Source organism: Pelmatolapia mariae, linkage group LG1 (genome assembly GCF_036321145.2).
Source record: "Pelmatolapia mariae isolate MD_Pm_ZW linkage group LG1, Pm_UMD_F_2, whole genome shotgun sequence".
Lineage (NCBI taxonomy): Eukaryota > Metazoa > Chordata > Actinopteri > Cichliformes > Cichlidae > Pelmatolapia > Pelmatolapia mariae.
Window position 1 is genome coordinate 23,527,046 of NC_086227.1, and position 21,126 is coordinate 23,548,171.

The 21,126-nt window shown below is 40.3% G+C and overlaps 1 protein-coding gene across 2 annotated transcripts in view; it reads left to right on the top strand.

The window, feature by feature from the left end:
- Positions 1-21,126, top strand: part of furina (furin (paired basic amino acid cleaving enzyme) a) — an 82,479-nt gene that overhangs the window by 53,617 nt on the left and 7,736 nt on the right. For both annotated transcript variants that reach the window (XM_063476596.1, XM_063476605.1), the window contains exons 7-13: positions 4,221-4,309; positions 10,998-11,170; positions 12,431-12,643; positions 14,196-14,296; positions 15,406-15,509; positions 15,679-15,796; positions 20,930-21,109. In XM_063476596.1, coding sequence (XP_063332666.1) covers positions 4,221-4,309; positions 10,998-11,170; positions 12,431-12,643; positions 14,196-14,296; positions 15,406-15,509; positions 15,679-15,796; positions 20,930-21,109 — 978 coding nt within the window. The remainder of the gene's footprint in view (positions 1-4,220; positions 4,310-10,997; positions 11,171-12,430; positions 12,644-14,195; positions 14,297-15,405; positions 15,510-15,678; positions 15,797-20,929; positions 21,110-21,126) is intronic.

The window sequence follows — 21,126 nt, forward strand, 5'->3', positions numbered from 1 at the left end:
TTATGACTCAAGCTGAACTAAACTGTGAATTTAGGCTTTTTGTTGGGTGAAAGTGTGCTTCATGTATGACACAAGTTGATATGAATGCTTTGTTAAAAAGCCATCTGTATCCGTACACAGGACTGACTAAACATGTGACCTCAAAAGAATTCACTGCACAGCAATGGATAAAAAGACTGCTAACAGTAACCTTGTGAATACTTTTCCAGACCTTACGTTAATCTCTCAGGACAATTTACCTCACATTCCTTACTTCACTTTCCTCTGCAAACATAACCAGACACTTCGACCTCTGGGTCAGATTGTTTGTTAACTGGTAAACCATTAATAGACTTAAGAATGAACAGAGAAGGTGGTTGTTCAGAGACCAGCCAGCAAGTATTCCTCGAGTTTGAGGACGACAATATCATGTCTGAGTGAAGCAGTTTAGGTTTTAGACAATGCTGATTGTTCTGCCAGCTGTGGGTCTGAATACTGATTGTGTGTTGGCCTTGGGCCTGCAGCCAACTGTAGCTGCTGTAACCCAAGTTAGTCCTTGTGCCTCGAGTCTGCCATAGGGCTTGTTCCTGCTGTAATCGGAACAGGGCTTTGTTGAAACTGCTCTTTGTTCACCATAATTTTTTGTTATCCGTTCTTGAGACAAGAATCCAGTTATTGAACAGTGTATCACATACAAAAGGTGTTTCAGCGTTTCTATGAAGAGTTTTTTTTTTTATTTCCAGGAAAAGGGAGATTTTATGGCAGCTCCGCAGAGAATGATAATTAAAGGTCTTGATTTATTTGTTTTTATTTATTTGTTGTTTTTTATTTTTTTGGAGAACGTTTTCATACTGTAACTGCTAACGATTGAAATTGCTAATTTAAGCAGCATAGCTATAAACCCACCAGTCAAAAAATAAAGTTAGTAAAGTGGGAGGCATTTAATGACATTAATGTATACAGAAATCCGATTTAATTATGCACATGATGATGGATAACAGTGCTTTTATTTCTGTTTTCTTTGTACTCTATTCCATATAATAAGGGCTTTCTGACGCACCTACCAAACTACATCTAACAGAATGGGAAAATGTATTTCGGAGGAAGGACACAGAAACAAGGCAAACAAGTTTTGTCCTGCAAATTTGGCTTAAGGAGTTGTTGAACAGTCAGGGAATCCTCAAGATTTATGGCATTATGTAAATGTAGCATGATCAGTTTTCTTTTAAGAAGTGTGTGCAACTGAGAGTTTAGAAGACTGTTTCATATTATCTGAGAGTCTTTCAGTGTCAGGGAATTTATCAGGACGATATTACAGCCGTGATAATTAATCTCTGAGACTTGTTAACAACTGATTGAACACTTCTACCCTTGTCTTGTCAGTCAGCTCTTTGTTCCTGCTGACATGTCTCTGAGTGGTTTCTCTGGAGTACTTCATGTGAAGATCTCCAGCACTGTGCTGTCAGCTTTTTAGCCTCCTGCCGGAACCCTGAGCACGAGGTTCAGTCCAGGTTTGCTTTCATGTGATGTCTTCTCAGGAACTCGAAACAGTAGAAATGAGGACAGTCAGTGAGCCAGCATTCATTCCTTCAATCATGTCTCGCTCTCATTATCAGGACTGGAAGCTCCCCGAGGCTAATCTTTGTGAATGATTATGCTGTTGACAGATGAACTCATAGAGTCATAGTCTCTAATTAGATATGGAATCAATCTGCATTTGGAGATTTTGGGCAATAAACTATTAAAATCTTTCACTGGGGTTCTATTTGATATTATTATAAAGGCTTCTCTCTTATTCCTTTTTTTTCCTTTTTCCTTTTTTTCCCTCTCCTCACCACCGTTCATCCAATCTGCTTCACACCCAAGGAAGTGAAGTCCTATTTTGGGCTAAAAGTTGATTTCTGTTATTCTTTCACAAGAAAAACTTTTGATCACGACATCCTCAGTAGGCCACTGTCGACAGGGAGTGTTAGCAGCGTGATCACAACAGCTCATTGACTAGGGCTCAGTCTAAACTGCGAACAATCATTGAGACAAACTTATTACCACCTGATGTGAAGTTGTTGAGGATGCCATCTTTAGTAACTATCAGCTGTCCCACCATCTGTTTTATCACCACAGTGGTTATTTAACAGCAAGCAGCTAGTAAAAGTGGAGTTTGGGACTGATTAACTATTGTGGTCCGCTCGATAGGCACAAGCTCTGCAGCTAAAGCTCGCTTCACTTGTGTTTGAGCTTGCATGCGGTGAGAGACACGTATGAACTTACAGCTGTCCTCCTTTCAAAACTCACACAGTATTTATGTGTGAGTTTCTGCACGCTGTACTTCTTATAAACACTCTGGCTGCTTGTTGTTTACTATGGCAGCACACATGCAGGGCAAGTATTAAAGCCTGTGCATATAAAATCAATCTAAATAATGTCATTTCTGGATCGCAGTCCAAGACTAATGCTGTTGGATCATTGCAGGTAAATGTTGAAAACCCAAATCAGCTGTGTATTTGCTGACAAATCCCATTTCCCCCCCCATGATAAATGACTGCAATAACTCAGTTGTGCTGCAAAGTGCACTGGTCCCCCTCTAAACAGGGACAATGTGAACGGGCGCTGCACCAGTTTTAGACCACTGTACTGGCTCTGCAGAGAGAGGTGGTTTTGTGGATGTGTTGCCCTCACAACCTAAAAAACTGATACAGTAGTAAAATTTCATTTGAGTAAGGGAGTAAGCTTCTTTGCCCAATCAGAATTTGCTAGAATTTGGCCCAAATATGCACCCTTCTCTCTTTCTCTCCTCCCCTTTTCTACTGACCTTAGCAACGCGTAGGAGGAGCAAAGAGATATCTTTGTGTATCCATTTCATTTCTCACAGGAAAATGATTCCCAAAACCCTGATTACGCAAGTCATTCTTGTATAATCAGGTTCAGAAACCCAGGGCTCTATCTCTGTGAATCATTTGTATCCCATGAACAGCCTAGCACGTAATTGACTTTAATGCATGTATTAGAGGAAGACTTCGGGGGGAAAGGTTCATTTAAACACGGGAGGGATAGGCCTGTGCATGCCTGGCATCCCATCGCAGACACCTGAGCTGTTCTTTATCATCAGCTTTCTCATCAAAAACACGGATGCTGTAGGATCTAAGACTCCAAAGTCAACAAACGCACACTGCTGGGATTGCTGTGATAAAGTTCTCTGGAAAATCCAGATGACGTGTGCATGCGTGTGTGAGTGTTTAACTTGGTGTCTATAAAGATGTTTTTTTATTATCCAACTGGGCTTCTGCTACCAGCTCAGTGGTAACAGAGGCCTTTAAGAGATGTGGCACTTTTGTTGCCTCTGGCATTGACATTAACCTTTGCCCTCTTATTTATTTAATGCTCATTTAGTATTACTTATCACTTTAGTAGCCGTCTACCCTCAGACTAAATGTCCATGTTCTGACATCAGATGCAGCCCATTTTATCAGGGAAGGCTGTTCACTGCTGATAGGGTGTTTTGAGTATTTGGTTTGTGGTTTGGCAGGTTACCCAGAGTGCCTCAATGAAAGCCTGCTGGCCTAGATAGTTCCTTCAGTAGTGAACGTCCACTGTATCTGTTTCCTGATGGATCCAGCATTCCTGTCTAGGAATGGCTGCAATCCAATGGGGATTGCGCCATGGTTTGGAGGGCATTAAGAGTGCATGTCCATCTGGCAGGCGATGGGAATGCACTTGACTGGAATATGTTCCCAAGCCCTTCTGTATCAGCTTTTTGTATCTCTGCCTGCAGCTTTATCTTGCTATAGAAGTTCAAACTTGATGAAAGAGGCGTTTTGATAACAGCAGATGTGATTTCAATTTCTTGCCACTAGTGTCATGGTAGTATGGCCGCTTATTTTTTTCTTTCACTTGACACGTTTCAGGCTTTAGGCTTCCTAAGGTTTACTTTTTCTACAAGGACATGGTAGTGCACAGTGGTTTTCAGTCATAAACATTTTTTTTCTTTAATGGTTGAATTCAGACTGTTTAAACGAATCAAGGCCAAAGAGTGTGGGTGTGTTTTGTCTCGGTCTGCAGCTTAACCACAATGAAAGATGAAGTTGAGTATTTCACAAGTAACTTTTTGTTAGACAAGTGCACAACCTGCCGTGTGTGTGTGTGTGTGTGTGTGTGTGTGTGTGTGTGTGTGTGTAAAATGCTGTCATTAGGCAAGTAACATTAGGATAAGCAGTTTGTCTGACGTTCTCATTCTTTCTTTTAAGGCATGGGACCCGATGTGCAGGAGAAGTGGCGGCAGTTGCCAGCAATGGGATCTGTGGCGTCGGTGTGGCTTACAACGCAAAGATCGGAGGTATGGTGTGGATGATTGATTCGATCTCACAGAGGCAAAACTCAGTTTCATCTCAGGTTTTCTTTTTTTTCTTCCTTTTTTTTCCTTTGACTGCCAGAATGAGGTGAAATGCTTGTTCTGCTGTGCCTGTGTTATTTTCAGCCCATTTCCCGAGCACAGCATGCCACTGAATCTCTTTGAACATCACCACAGTTGTTATGTGGATTGCCAGTGTGCTGTAAGTGTAATGGTTTTGCATGGAGTAGCAGTGCTGAAATGCACTGAAATGACACAATCATATAGCTTTTATTGAATCTCCATTAGCCATAACAGTTTGTATACACGCTACACATACAGTGGCTTGCAAAAGTATTCGGCCCCCTTGAACTTTTCCACATTTTGTCACATTACAGCCACAAACATGAATCAGTTTTATTGGAATTCCACGTGAAAGACCAATACAAAGTGGTGTACACGTGAGAAGTGGAACGAAAATCATACATGATTCCAAACATTTTTTACAAATAAATAACTGCAAAGTGGGGTGTGCATAATTATTCAGCCCCCTGAGTCAATACTTTGTAGAACCACCTTTTGCTGCAATTACAGCTGCCAGTCTTTTAGGGTATGTCTCTACCAGCTTTGCACATCCAGAGACTGAAATCCTTTCCCATTCTTCTTTGCAAAACAGCTCCAGCTCAGTCAGATTAGATGGACAGCGTTCGTGAACAGCAGTTTTCAGATCTTGCCACAGATTCTCGATTGGATTTAGATCTGGACTTTGACTGGGCCATTCTAACACATGGATATGTTTTGTTTTAAACCATTCCATTGTTGTCCTGGCTTTATGTTTAGGGTCGTTGTCCTGCTGGAAGGTGAACCTCCGCCCCAGTCTCAAGTCTTTTGCAGACTCCAAGAGGTTTTCTTCCAAGATTGCCCTGTATTTGGCTCCATCCATCTTCCCATCAACTCTGACCAGCTTCCCTGTCCCTGCTGAAGAGAAGCACCCCCAGAGCATGAATCTGCCACCACCATATTTGACAGTGGGGATGGTGTGTTCAGAGTGATGTGCAGTGTTAGTTTTCCGCCACACATAGCATTTTGCATTTTGGCCAAAAAGTTCCATTTTGGTCTCGTCTGACCAGAGCACCTTCTTCCACATGTTTGCTGTGTCCCCCACATGGCTTGTGGCAAACTGCAAACGGGACTTCTTATGGTTTTCTGTTAACAATGGCTTTCTTCTTGCCACTCTTCCATAAAGGCCAACTTTGTGCAGTGCACGACTAATAGTTGTCCTATGGACAGATTCCCCCACCTGAGCTGTAGATCTCTGCAGCTCGTCCAGAGTCACCATGGGCCTCTTGGCTGCATTTCTGATCAGCGCTCTCCTTGTTCGGCCTGTGAGTTTAGGTGGACGGCCTTGTCTTGGTAGGTTTACAGTTGTGCCATACTCCTTCCATTTCTGAATGATCGCTTGAACAGTGCTCCGTGGGATGTTCAAGGCTTGGGAAATCTTTTTGTAGCCTAAGCCCGCTTTAAATTTCTCAATAACTTTATCCCTGACCTGTCTGGTGTGTTCTTTGGACTTCATGGTGTTGTTGCTCCCAATATTCTCTTAGACAACCTCAGAGGCCGTCACAGGGCAGTTGTGGAGCTGTTTTGCAAAGAAGAATGGGCAAGGATTTCAGTCTCTAGATGTGCAAAGCTGGTAGAGACATATCCTAAAAGACTGGCAGCTGTAATTGCAGCAAAAGGTGGTTCCACAAAGTATTGACTCAGGGGGCTGAATAATTACGCACACCCCACTTTTCAGTTATTTATTTGTAAAAAATGTTTGGAATCATGTATGATTTTCGTTCCACTTCTCACGTGTACACCACTTTGTATTAGTCTTTCACGTGGAATTCCAATAAAATTGATTCATGTTTGTGGCTGTAATGTGACAAAATGTGGAAAAGCTCAAGGGGGCCGAATACTTTTGCAAGCCACTGTAAATAAAAATGGCTTTTATACTTCACTTCAGGTGTTCTCTTCAGGCAAACTGTTCTATCCCTGAACCCATAAAATTATTAGTTAAATTATCTCTTTAACATTATGTGACAGTCTTTAGCCAAGGTCAGTGCAGTGATTTGTATTGGCCCATTAGTCCAGCTCTCCACATAGATGCTTGAAATTCAACTTTTTTTGGTGTAATTTTGCTGACAGACATCAGCGCAATAAATTGCGAACTCTGAATATTTACAGGCACCTTGTTGTGCTGATGGTGTCTCAGAAGAAATGAAGGGACTCCTCAAGGTTTTAACTAATTCAGCATAAATGTGAATCTGAATCTTTAGTTGGTCAAAGGCAAATCCTGCTTTAAGTTTTTTGTCTTCTGTTTTTTAAGCCAAGTCCCAGACAGCCAGAAGTCAGATTGTTGTTCTACACGTTTGGCAGGGTCTTGTTGGCACCCTGCTGTAATTTCGGCTCCTGCTGTTTTCAAGTGATGCAACCACAAATTGACTGTGTCACTCTAGCCAAAGAAATGCCATCACCTCGTGTCCGTGTCCATCACTGTGCACATGCAGGCTGTTGCTGGCTTTCATCTTCACTCGTTGTCTTTTTTTAATTTAAGAAAGCAAGTCCAATGAAATAAATCCCAAATGCATATTTGTACTTCATTATTTCTGGTTTGCCTCGTTGTTCTCTCTTTGTTTTACAGACATATTTTCCATTTCAATTTCCATCTACAAGGCAAACTGCTAAATACAAAATTTATGTGGCAGATTGACCCAAAACAAATCGGTTGACAGAAAATGAATACAACCATTTTCTTAAAGTATTTCTCTTATTTCTTTTTATAAAATAAAACAAACAAATTTTCTGGTTGCAGCTTCTCAAAGATTTGGTTCTTTTCTCACTTTTTATCACAAGATAAATATTTTCATCACTTAAAAAGTCATATTTTTATTAAACTCTTTTAGATGTTTGAATGATCGGTTAATTAACCTATTAATGAGTTTCCTAATAATGAAAACCCTAGTCTCGGTGCTAATGCCTGTGATCATCTTGTTCTCTTGTGTTTTTTCTTAACGGCTTATTTTGCACTCCTAATGTGTTTCCTTGTTAATAAACGGTTTCAGTGAGCTAGCAGTTAAAGTGTCAAGGTGCAACTCCACACAGATGAATAATCATATGCTGGTGTTTGGCCTTAGGGGTCGGAGTGTGCTGCGTACCACTGTTAGTTTTATCTTTAAATGATGAAGATGTGGAGCAGCAGTCAGAGCCTGCTCATTTATGAGAATATACAAAAGCGGAGAGCGTGGCAAAATATTTTGAAATATTAATTTGTTTGTTCTAAAAAGGATTTTGCACCCCGATGGGTTGTTTTGCTTCTGCCTAGAGGGAGAGAGCAGTTTTATCGTTTCTCTTCCCATCCTTCAAAAGAAACTTCAGTAGCTTTTTGATATTATAACAAATATCAGATTTGATTTGTACATCTTGCATATAAATTATTTCATCTTTTTTTTTTTTTTTTTTTTTTTTTTTTTTTTTTTTAAATGTGTAATTTAATTTTTTTCTCACAGCATGATGCTAAAATTGCAGCCACATCAAATGGGCGGTTTGAAAAGAAGTTGCTGTGGAGCTATTGCCAGTACATGTGCACATGTGTGCTGTGATGATGATGATGGCTCAATGCCTGTTTTAGTGCAGAAGACATATTGTTTTGTCAGTGTTGTGGTGGTCTGATGACTCCAGGATGCAATCTAATGATGTTTAGTCCTTTTCAAGGACTGCACATGCTGTAGGAGCTTCTTTTTTTTTTTTTTTTTATCTAAGTGCACGCTCTAGCTCACTATGTCTCTGCTTATCTCAATATCCCTCTGCCTACTTCCAGCTGTGATAAAGTTTGAACCCTGTCAAATAGTGCTTTGACTAGTTTCTACAGCCATTCCAGATGGCAAGCATAAATATACCGCCTTGAATTCTGCCTTTCTGACACATCAAATTGGCAATTTGTGGTAATGTAGGTGGAAAATGAGGCAGACTACTGTGTTCTTTATCTACACTTAAGGCTCTTTTCGATCGGTAAAGTCCAACCAAAACCACCATTCACAAATGACTAAAGGAAAAAAAAATCTTCAAGTATTCATCCACTTTTCACAAAGAATAACACTTTATTTTCTTATTACAGGGTACAGACATTTGCCAAACATTTGCCTGACACAACACAGTAACATGAGTCCAAATTGTGCAGATTCTTCAGTAGCTCTAACGAAATGGAAGGAAATGTGCTCGTCAAACATCAGAAACAAGCGAGGGAAACCCATTTATTGTTCATGCTGTCATTATTCCAGTAGCATAAGCTGGGAGGTAGCGGTGCAGCAGTGCAAAGTTGTTTTTGTGTTTTTGTTTTTTTTCTTTTCTTTTCTTTTTTTTTTTTTCTCCCTGCACAAGATCACATGCCGTCTTATCACCTGCAGAACTGAACCCCATTATTTAGCCAGTCCTCTCCTGTGAGGTACTTTTATGGTTGTTCTTAAATTAGATTGATTGACTGGCTTCAGTATTCTTAAGATTAACTGGGGTAAAGAAACAAATAATCCTCACAATTAACTAGAAAAGTCCCAGTTCTGACAAAAGTAGAAGCTGATACAGTAGCTTTGACCAAAATGTAACATTAGGAGGGTCACCACCTCAAACTCTTTAAATCTTCTCTGAAATGTTTTACTTCTTTGGGTTTATGGTAAATAGACTCAGACAAATACACTTTGATAGATGCATTTGGGGCTCAGTATCATGTTCTAAGATACTTTGGCATGCATACCGGAGCAGGATGGGATTGAACCACGAACATTCTGACCCTCTTGGGCCACAGCCGCTGCAGGATGAGCTCATCGTTCCTTCAGGCTGGTCAGCATATGGCATATAGAGGTGTCCGTTTGTTCACAGTTCACAAGAATCGAAACTTCTCCAACAGCGTTGGCCAGAATTTAATCAAAGCTGCACACAATTATCACCTAATGGGTTGTCACCAATTATTATTTTTTTTTAACCTGTTTTCCCTGTGGGGGATGGTGAGACAGATGAGCTAATAATTCACTGCCGCTTTTTGTTTCCTCCAACATGTGGCACTTGGACATTACAATCAGTTGTTTTATTTGTTCATTTATTTTTTTTAAACACTTTAAAAAGAATACAAACAGAAATGCAAATAATTAATAAGATTCAGAGGCTGGAATGTGGAATCTGCTCTAGAACTGTATTGAACCTGTAGTATGGCTCTTAGCCTCTCTGTTTTGGGGAGACTGTGATTCAGGATTTCGGACAGCTAGAGGAAATGCTTGAGTCTCCTCATCGACCTACACATTCCTCTCGCAAAAATGTATGCTACCATGGAAACGCTAGTAGCAGTGACAGTTTGGAGCTTTTGGAGAACTTCAAAGAGCAGCTGCTTTGTTACTTATAGCCATATATAACAACATGAAGTAACCTGACCTGTAATCGGAGCAGCAAATTAGTTTGTTATTAAAGTGCCTTGGATTCCCCCACCCCTGTCACTTTTCTTGTGGAAGAACACTAGTTTCATTGCGAGACGAGCGTCTGAAAAATTGGACAAACACCTACTGTATTTAGCCATCCTGCATTATGTGTGTTTTGTCACTGGCACAGCATATTCTTGCTATCATTTGCCTTATAAAGAACCTTTCGTTTAACGGATGCCATTAGCCACTGTTAGGTGTTGAAATAAGAGCAACTTTGATCAAATTTACGCTCTCACAGCTGCACTAATTTCATGTAGACACAGGAGAAGAAGAAAAATTGTTTCCTTTCATCTTTTTATCTGAGTTTTTAGTCACAGGAGTCTGCTTCACACTTGAGGAGGTAGTTCACCCACAAACCAGCTCAAACACCAAAGAAAATCAATAGAGATAGTGTTTGATTTACGTGATGGGCTCCATAATCACAGCAGGTAGACATAAAACTAACGGCAGCATGCAGCACACCACTGCAGGAGCTTTACAAATACACATGAACGCTGCATCGAAAACTCATGTGTAAATATGCAAATTAGACACTACAGCGGTAGTGTTTTGTGCCTACACCTTGCTGAGTACATTGTCATTTCATGCTGCGACACTATGGCAAAGAGCTACAGACTACAATAACAGGTTTCTGCAAGATTGCCGTCAACATCAGCACTTTGCATTGTTCAGTTTTATTGAAGAACTGCACTAATTTAGCATTGCATTCAGTCATATGTATGTATATATGTATGTAAAATACACATTTTATTGCGTATATTTTTCTTGCTTGTCATGACCGCAGGGTCATGACAAGCAAACATACATCCTCTTTATTGCATGAGGGTGTAATCATCAATAACCTTGCACCTGCCCATTACGAGCCATTTCATTTTGTACAAATTCACTCTTCCAAGTTAGTTTTTTTCCATCTGACCAGATGCAGCTTCATACCTTATGCGGATGATTCTGTATCTGTAAAGGCTAAATGACATGCACATTTTCAGTTAACCTAAGCATGTCAGTGAATTCTCTGGCTCCTGGAGCAATTCTCATTTTCCAGGGTGACACGCAGTGAAACTGAATTAGCATCTTTGACTTACAGTATCATAAGAATTATGGTGTAAAAGTATTAATAAATCATTTCTGTTTTGCCATGCCGTCTTTGATGTGGTTGACATTTGCATTTGTGAACGTACATGCAGGTGTGCGAATGCTGGATGGTGAGGTGACTGACATGGTGGAGGCACAGTCTCTCAGTCTGAATCCCCAGCACATCGACATCTACAGCGCCAGTTGGGGTCCGGAGGACGACGGCAAAACTGTCGATGGACCGGCCAAACTCGCCAAAGAAGCTTTTATGCGTGGAGTTACAGAGGTGTGTGTTTGTGTGTTGCAGAAATTATTTACTGCCTGTGTGTCGCTTCCTTTCAGCAGTCAGTAATTGAACTGTTCAAGCATGAGAGGACACAAGCGGGAAGAACAAAGCGTTTTTTGACCCTGACAATTATGAATAGAAAGGAATGTCCTCTGAAAGCCACCAAGGAAGAAAACGCCTAGAAAATGAAAAGCGGCAGCACTGGCAGAAATCAAATGTTTGTTTGTGTGTGTATGTTCCCCCGTTTTGGTAGTTGAAGGATACTTATTAAACTCTGAGTTTGTCTTTTATCTTTGCATCTTTTTCAGATAATCAGGTTGTGCTTTCTTTAAGTGTGAATTCAGTGCTTTTTTTCCCACCTTCCCAAGGTTGTTTTTAAGAATTCCAATTAAACAGTTAGCGGAGCTTTAAATTGCTTAATGACAAGCATTTATAATCAAAAGCTTCCAAACACATGCTTATCTATATGCACATACACGTAGAGGGTTTGTAGAAAAGTAATTTCAGAAACTTTTCTGCCAACATCTAACGACGCGATCTGAATACTAAGCGACCATGCATACCGTCATGTCATCAGCCCTGTTGTTGACTTGTTTTAATGCATGTGACACACTGGGTGTGTGTCAGATATGTGAAATGAACAAGTTAACAGATTAGTAAGTATACAGATCACACCCCGACCTCTCACATCTGCTCGCCATGAATAAACACATCCATCCTGCTAACACCGACTCTTGTTATGGAGCAGTAGGATTCAAAGCATGTGCCATAAAGCTTGATTGGAACCGCTGACACTGACTACTAAGATAATTGCCACAGTGACAGCACTGTCAGATGGTGGTGTGGGTGGTGCATGGCTGGAATTGATCAATGCAGAGAGAGAGAGACAGTGGCACTCAATACAATAAAGCCGCTCTTAGATGAAAATTATTGCACTTCAAAGGCTGAGAGGTTGGATGATTTATTACAATGAGCTGTTGTCGTATACTGCCTTTCCATATTGAATTGCTGTCATGCGATATTTGGCTCTTTGTAATTTAGTGAGTGACCACCCAGGCCTGTACGTTGGGTTTTAATGGGACTCTTTTTGAAGCGAGCTCTGAAGTAAACTTGCCCCACTATAATTGGGCTTCCTATTAAAGATTGAATGAGATTTTGTTCTTCTGTGGATACTGTTAGTCTTTGGCACACATGGATGAAAGGACATGTGGTTGTCTTTTATTTTCCTGTTTGTTTAAATCTATGTTGTGTGTTCTCCAGGGACGCAATGGTTTAGGCTCCATCTTTGTGTGGGCTTCTGGTAATGGAGGACGGGAGAAGGACAGCTGCAATTGTGACGGCTACACCAACAGCATCTACACGCTGTCCATCAGCAGCTCCACACAGAACGGCAATGTCCCCTGGTACAGCGAGGCTTGCTCTTCCACCCTTGCGACCACCTACAGCTCGGGAAATCTAAACGAGAAGCAGATAGTGAGTTGACTCTTTACAGATTTTGCCGCCTGCTGCAAAGGTTGCACAAAAAGTACTAACGCACTCTGCAAAAATACAGCTCACTGCCACCTAAAACATCTGGAACAGTTTAAAGTCTGAGAAGCAGGAAGCCTGGAGAACTTAATAAATTGATGATTTTAATGGTTGGAGATAAATTTTAATCTCATTGTGATTAATTCTGAACACAGTACATTAAGCTTTTTCAGCATTTTCATTCTGTACCCTCCATGTGTGAATCACAGCTAGATTCTTCATTCTTTGCTGCTTTTCTTTCCACTTCTTCACCATTCATTCAGTTTTGGGCCATTAAAATGATTATGAATTGTGACTGGCTGAAACTCCATCTGGCAATCTGTTGCTGCTTAACACTCTAGTCACAAATGCTGTTTCCCTCTTTGTCTCTCACACGTGTGCACACACACACAGTTTCTTTCTCTTGCATGCACCCTAGCTGACAGACCAACTGGACGGGCAGATTATGACATCTCCGTGATGTGTGGCTGGTTCCTTAATGCTTCAGTGATGCACTCATTTAATAGTGCTGTCATTCATGAAGCCAGGAATAAAGAGCCGGAGTAGGTGGGAAGAGAGATGTGGATCTCTGAGGTTATACAGGAATATCTTCACTTGTTTTGTTTTTTTTCTTTTCTTTAAATCACATGTATTCTATCTGTCTCTTTCAAATTAAAGTGAGTTATATGTGAACCTAAGGCTCCTGAATGCATAATGACCATTAAAGTCATTCTTGCAGTGCATTTATTATTCCCTCAGTCTGTTAAAAGATCAGTTTCTGTATGCTCTGCACTGGTCAGCAGTTTGTGATCCAAGCTGCTTTTGTTTCAGCTTCATTCAGTAGCACTGATTGACTTCACCTCCAGAATTATACAATGGGTGACTTGGGGCCTTATCAACAGGCAGCGTTTTGTAACCTTTATCTTCCAGCAGATGGTTTTTTTCCTGAGGACAAATACACCACAATTCTTTGTATTCATGTAGCTGCAGAAAATTCTCACCTGGGAGCTGCCCAGTACAACTACAGCAGAGTGCTGGGGGTCATTGAAATGATCTCTGCTAGAGCAGTCCAGTAAAAACAGGACTTGTTCAAAAGAAGCAAAACATAAGCTTATATGGTTTCTCTGGTTTTATTTTTCTGCTCTACCTATTAGACGATTTCTCTCTCCCTAGCAAATACATGAGATAATAAGTGAAGAAGTGATGGAGGATAAAGGTTTTTACTCATTCGAGGGAAGCAAATTCCAATTTATCGGGTTACAAGAGAGTGAAATATCTTGTGAATTTAAAAATAAAAATACAGCTGAGATTTGAATACCTTCATTGTCAAGTGATGAGCTACGTAGAATTACATGAAGAAAATAGACACTGAGGACGGAGCACAGTTAGAAAATTGCATTAGCTGTTTTCCTTCTAGCAGCGCCAAGTGAAATACGAGTTTATGAGAACAAAATGGAAACGTGATAAAAAGGAGGAGGAATGCTGTGATACTTAAATCCACTGTGTTCATCTTGCTTAGGTGACTACAGATCTCAAATCAAAATGCACGGACTCTCACACAGGCACCTCTGCCTCTGCTCCGCTGGCTGCTGGGATCATCGCTCTTGCCCTTGAGGCCAAGTAAGTGCTTATCGCCATCATTTTTCTGAGTCCGACTAGTCCTTGCTATTCTTTTCAGCTGTACAGCCTTATTCTAGCATTTAATATCTGCTGGCTTTTGTTTTTGGGGAGGGGAAAAAATGACACAAGCTCGTTAGAGATTGGAAAGAAACTGTTGCAAACTCAGATATTGAAGTTTTCAGAATGCCAGAGTAGTTTGTAGAAGTGCTCCACTGTTATCTCTTTCTAATGTTTCCCAACAGCAAACTCAATTTTTAAAAAAAACAACAAACCCCCGCAATTTTTCCAAAAAGTAAAATATTTATTGCCTTTTTTTTTTTTGCGTGTGTTGCACGAACTTTTCCAGGCCCAGTTTTTAAACATTTTTTTTTTTTAAATTCTTCTATTAAATTAAGCTTTTACTGCTGGTGCTGAATGTTTATGCATTAGTTCTGCGTGATTATCCCATTTTATGAATTACTTTTTAACCCCTCTGCCACAGATTTCAACTGTGCACTTACAAACAGCACCATTTGGATGTGAGCGCTAATCATTCTTATCTAGTCACGCAGCACTAATGGAGAGACAAACACGGACGTCAGAAGAGCGCTGAAAACGAGTAATTAGTCTTGTGGCAAAACAGAGTGAGGTGATGGAAAAAGATTGCAATTAGGAATGAATTTGATGACAAAGTGAGTCAGCAAAGTTATTATCTAAAAAGCCTCATTTTCTCCAAATCCACAATAAGACTAAAAAGCCTGTACGCATTTAATCACAACAGAGAGGGCAGTTGTGACTTCATGTAAGCCCTTTTTGCGTTTGGTAAATACCAACTTGCTTGCCTGCATGAAGATTAATGATGCTTTGGAAAATGTCTCGCAAAGGGCAGAAGAGGACTTGAAATACGTGTCGACTTAAGATTTTATGCAAGCCAAGAAAGAATGTGACTGCTAAATCGCTGTATTCTGAATTCAATCACCTGTCCATCAGCAGCTTAAGACTATAGGATGATGTAGTTTCAGTGGCTCAACTTGAATTTTAAGCCAAACTTACCATATGTGTCGCTGTTTGTGTGCTGTCTGTCTCTTTCTGTGTGTGTCTGCGTGTGCTTGCACGTACACGTGTTCCAGTAAAAACCTGACCTGGAGGGACATGCAACATCTGGTTGTACGAACTTCTCAACCTGCCCACCTGCTTACCAATGACTGGAGAACCAATGGAGTCGGGCGCAAAGGTACAGCAGCTCCTTTCAAGTTTTCATCAACCCTCTGCAGTTTGCAGATGCCTGCGAGGCTCATTATTAGTGTGCATCACATAAACCAGATTTAACTGGACAGAGGTTGAAATGCACACCAGCTGGGAGAGCCAGGATGCCGGCTAACGTTTCCTCTTGCTTTCTACAGTCAGCCACTCGTACGGATATGGTCTACTTGATGCCGGTGGTATCGTGTCCATGGCAAAAACGTGGACCAATGTGGGACCACAACGAAAATGCGTCATCACCATGGTCAGCGAGCCAAGGTTAGTACACCGGAGGCTCATTAATACCGCAGCTCGGTTTATCTCAGCACCCTGATCACAAGAAACTGTTAAGGTGACGCAAAGAGGGGCAACACACTGCAACAGACACACAAACACGTGTACATAAACACAACAGAAGCAAATTATAGATATGTTTGCGTTTAAGAACACAATTTCAGGAGATTCTCACAGTACAAACAAATAGAATACACTGAGCACAAGCAGCCTGTGTGAGTTTGCTTAGGTTTTAATTAATATTGAGTCTCAGACACGTCACAAAACAATGAAAAACTGCAGTGTGTCCCAGCTCGGTTCACGCGTCTCCTGGAATCATTACCATTGTAGTCTGGGATACTTGCAGCACATTCTTGAATTTGCTTATGTTGTATCTTCAGCACAGTGGTTTTTGATTGGATTGTGTTTTCTTAATTTGGTTGTTTTGTTTATTCGCATGTGTTTTTGTGAGACGCACTGTGTTGGTCTCCCATGGCCACTGTGGTCTGCACACGTTACAGCTGTCAATTTTCTAAAAACAACTTATTTGTTTAAATTGCTTTGACTAAAACCCACACAGCCTAGTTATTAAACTAAGTCATATGTGTCTCTGGAGGAAATTAACTCATTGGATTAGAGCAAATTGATGCTTCAGTGTTTTTGGAGCTTGACCCATATTATGGACCAAAAAAACCCCAGCCCCATTTATACTAATTACTAAATATTCTAATTATTTGTAATCATCTATGCAATTATGAACACTATTTTAATAGATAAAGTTTGAAGAGGTAAATGTTAAAAGCAAAGAAAAAGAGGGCTAGAGCAATAACAGCAGTGAATGCTACATTAAAAGAGAATGCACCAAATATCCATCAAAGACAGTTTGTTTATTTCTAGCCGCTTTGTTCTTTGACTTCAAACATTCGTTAAATACTATGATAAGAAGCCTAAATTTTTCAGAAATGGTAAGTTGAGAGTAATGAAAACAGAAATCAACATTAAATTGGTAACTCATAACAAAACAAAGGTTTTGGAGATGCTTGTGACTTGAGACTGAGCTGTCAAGCTTTGGCGCAGCGACACATCGTGTCTTCATCATGTTGGCTTTGGGCGCCTGTTGAAATGCCTGTCATTTTGTGTGCGCGAGACTCAAACTTGAGACAAAACACTTAAAAGAAAGATAATAGTTTGTCAATTCATGTGTACCTCTCGCTGTTGAGACTATATATTTCTTCCCAGCCATTTTATTCCTCCTCTTGCTGGTGTCTCAGTCTAAATCCAGTCAGACATCGCCTCTTCATTATGCGCTGCCTGTCACTTCCCTTGCTGGCTTTGAGGTTCCTCTCTTTTACTGGAGCTATGAGACGCTCAGAGCAGATGGTTTGAGCGTCTGGGAACAGCAGTCAAGGCAGGTTATTCAATTTACATTTTAGGTGTTTAGCTGACGTATTTATCAAGACTGTCTTGTAATAAGTGAGCAGGCAGGGTTTCAGTATCTTTCTCACTGTCAGTTACTTTCACTCATTACCTCTGACAGAGTCATGACCGCATGCTTACTGAGCCCATATTATGCTCATTTACCGGCTCATAATTTTATTTTGTGTTCTTCTAGCATACATTTACATGCTTTTATATTCAGTAACACATCAGTTTCCTGACACGGCGTATATTACACCAGAATATACTCAACAGACGCTCCATTTGAACCCTATATCACCCGAGTATCAAACAGGCCGCTTGGACAGATTTTGTAATTTTGGCTGTAAAATTACAAAATAATTCTCATCTTTCAGAACCCATTTGAATTTTCTTTGTAGCCCAAAATGGTTGTGGAGTTACGGTATTGTGAGGCACACATAGTTAAATCTGGGTGAGGCTGATTTTTCTGTCTGTGCAGACAGCCGTCCCGTGTGATTGCTTTGTGCTATCATGATGCACTGAATATCCCTGTCTTTGTCTGAAACTGTTTGAATTTTGTCTACCGTCTAAACTGTAATGGTGTCACAGTCATTTAAAGAGGGCTTGTAAAAATGGGTCTGTGGGTTTTTTGTTTTAATTTTTTTTTAAAAAGGCCCCAATCTAACTAAGCTTAAATTGCTCTGATTGGTCAACTGGGTGAACAAATGGGACTGAGTGGTTATATCCATTAACTCCTGTCCTGTGAGTTTGTTATTTTAGGATTATAGCTAGTAAGTATAAACAAGAGTTTAGCTGTATGAATTCGAACTGTAAGTAGACCTGGCTCAAGGAGAGACTCCCGCATTAGACAAAACATGATGTTTTAACATTTTTAGGAATAACCTGAGTTACTAGTTCACATGTGTACTGTCAGGGAAACACTAGCTTTAAAAAAGCCAGCATAGTGAATATGATACCATGAAAACACAGTAACTCGCACCTCGTCCTTGTTTCAAATCGGGTCAATTTCTGATTGTCCACTTAAACATTTCAACATAGTTCATCAAGGCAAAGTTATAGCTCTGCAGTGCTCAAACACATTTTTGGGGACTTTTCTATCAAAATAATATTCCTCTGCCTTGTCCTGAGCTCCATAGATACCACGACTGAGATATTTTAGAGTTGGAGTTACTTAAAAAACTTGACTGATGTAGATTCCTGAAGAAAAACCAACCAGTGGTTCAGAAGCAATGTTCTCTCTTTGGGAGGGCTGTGTAACTATGCAGACCTTTTACATGCACAAAAAAGCTGGAACACATTTGTCATTTTATGATGATTTTATAATTATATTATTAAGTCCAACAATACTGCACAATTATTATATTTAAAGACCAAAGTGAATTATTATAACCATAATTACAGTAACATTAGGCCATTTACTTTTGTAGCCGTGAGATGGGGAATTAGGTTTTGAGTGACATGAGCAGACAGAAAAGCTCCTGTAAGCCTGACTGAATGAGGCAGGCTTTGTTGCAAATGTGTGTCAATGTACTGTAAGAACACTGAATGTGATCAATGTGTGCCCATTTCCTTCACACAAAAGTTGATGCAAATTACTACCAGGTCTGCAAAATCTTTTACAAATAAAAACTGTATGGCATCAGTTAAAAGCTCTCGCATAGTTTTTAAAAAGTGATTTATGATTTGGAAACATCCCTTTTTGTTTTTCCTAGATTTTGGCAAACGCATGGGAATGCTTCAAGTTTGGCTTACACATGTGGTGTTTGTTCAAAAGCTTTATGCACAACGAATTGAAATGAACATGTCTGTGCTGGAGGGATAGTTTTGATTATGCACAACATGTTGATTGGTTGATTTTTAGGTCTTTTTGTGTAACCCACTTTATGCAATTAAAAAGACAGCCAAATAAATTGTAAACAAAATGTTTCCAAAGGTGGTTTAATGCTACAGACAGACTTGGGATAAGTGGTTGAAAACATGGCGTGGCCAAATAATTGCAACCATGTGCAATAAATGTGCGGTCTCAGTGCCTTTTGGATTGTTGCTTAGATCACGTCTTTGACCACTCAGTCAGTTGCCATCTTTAAAGCAATCTTGGTGAATCAAAACGATGATAAAACTGCAATAAGATTGTGTCGGTCTTCTATCAGTTAGCAGTTGAATGGAGACAAACTGGAACTTGCATGCAGTCTGTTTGTGATTTGCTGTGATAAATTAGTGAGATTGCAAATCTGCTTTCGTGTGCATACACAGAAATTCACATTAACTACTTGCATTCAGAGTCCAGCCATAACCTTATAGGCTTGAAATAGAACCAACCGTACTTTTCATAGCAATATACCCAGAATACAAGCAGCTGACGACCAGATGAGTTGAGCTCCCTGTTCCAAGGAGAGCGCTCTAGGATGAGTTGTGCTCAGTGGTGCACATTGAGTCAGATTCATTGACTGACTGTGATGAATTTAATTTGCATTTGCATTTATAAATTAGACTGCAAATATTTGCAGACCTTTGCCAGCCTGTTTGAAAGTGATTGCAGTTGGTCCGAGCTATACTGCGACTGCACGCAGGCTGGGCATCCAGCAATCTGTCTCTATGACTTCCCCGATTTTGATTTTTTTTTTCCTAATCACAAGAACAATATTATCCTATTTTTACTTTAGTGTGGCTGAGCTATATAAGGAGAGGAAATAAAAATGACCCGAAATCAGCTGGCATGTTGAAGAAAAACCAACGTGCAAAAAAATAAGGATTTATGTAACAGTAGTTATGACAAATTGGAATCAGACAACACATGAAGTAAGAAAAAACAGATTTTTATTTTACTAGCTCTTGATAAAAAGGGAAAGGGAGAGTAAGGTGTAGCTTCTCATTTACTTGTTGAGCTTTAACTAAATGGCAGATTGATGGTTAAGTTTGCAGCTTCTTCTTCTACTTCTACTTCTAAAAAATTATTATTTTTTGTCTGTGTGTGCTTGTAAAAGCAGATTCTATGTTTCCAGCACTGCCACAAATTTAGCTGCTTCCAGACCCTAAATCACAGTCGCTTGTGCTGCAGCGGTCAACTGCCTATGATAAATCAACCTCAACAGCTCTCTGTATAAATTTCCATTTCTCTAAGATTTTCTGTCCCCACCTCGAGAAACCATGAAATACGTTTTGCAAGCATGCTTAAATGCTGCGTGGCTGTCAATTTGCATTATAATATTATCATGGGCAGTCACTATATGACTCATTGGCATCTGAATAGTGCAGAAAATTAACCTTTTACATGACTTTTCCCATGTGAGGCTGCTTTAAAGGTCAAAGGTGTTTACTGTATGCTGCCCTTTCAGTGCATCCTGAAAAATGTGACTCAGCCTAAACCTGAAGGGACTCCGTCTGGATGCAGTTTAATGATCATCTTGTCTATAATTTGGGCACATCTGTGCCACTAAAACCCTGCACCTTCCTCCTCCTCTGAATTGTTGTGGATGCATATAATCTCCTAAGCGGATTTGGGGGGGGGGAGGAAAAAAGAGGTGTGTTTACTTCCACAGAGGATAGGGGTGCTACAGGTCGAGACACTAATCCTGTTCAAGGCTTGAAACGAATCACCTTTTGTTGGCTTTCAGTGTCCAAGAGCAAAATGTGGTACACTTAGTAATAAGCCACTAATAATTCCACTGACACACAATCCGTAAGTAATGTCCATCACTGACTTAATCTGTCGGTTAACAGGAACATTGGCAGCCATTTATATATTAACAAGAGTGTGGACGGCTGCATGGGGACAGACAGTCATGTGACCTCATTAGAGCACGTCCAGGCCCGGCTCACTCTGTCCTACAACCGGAGGGGAAACCTGGCAATCCACCTCATTAGTCCTGCTGGCACACGCTCCACACTGCTTCACCCCAGGTAAAAAACGCACAACT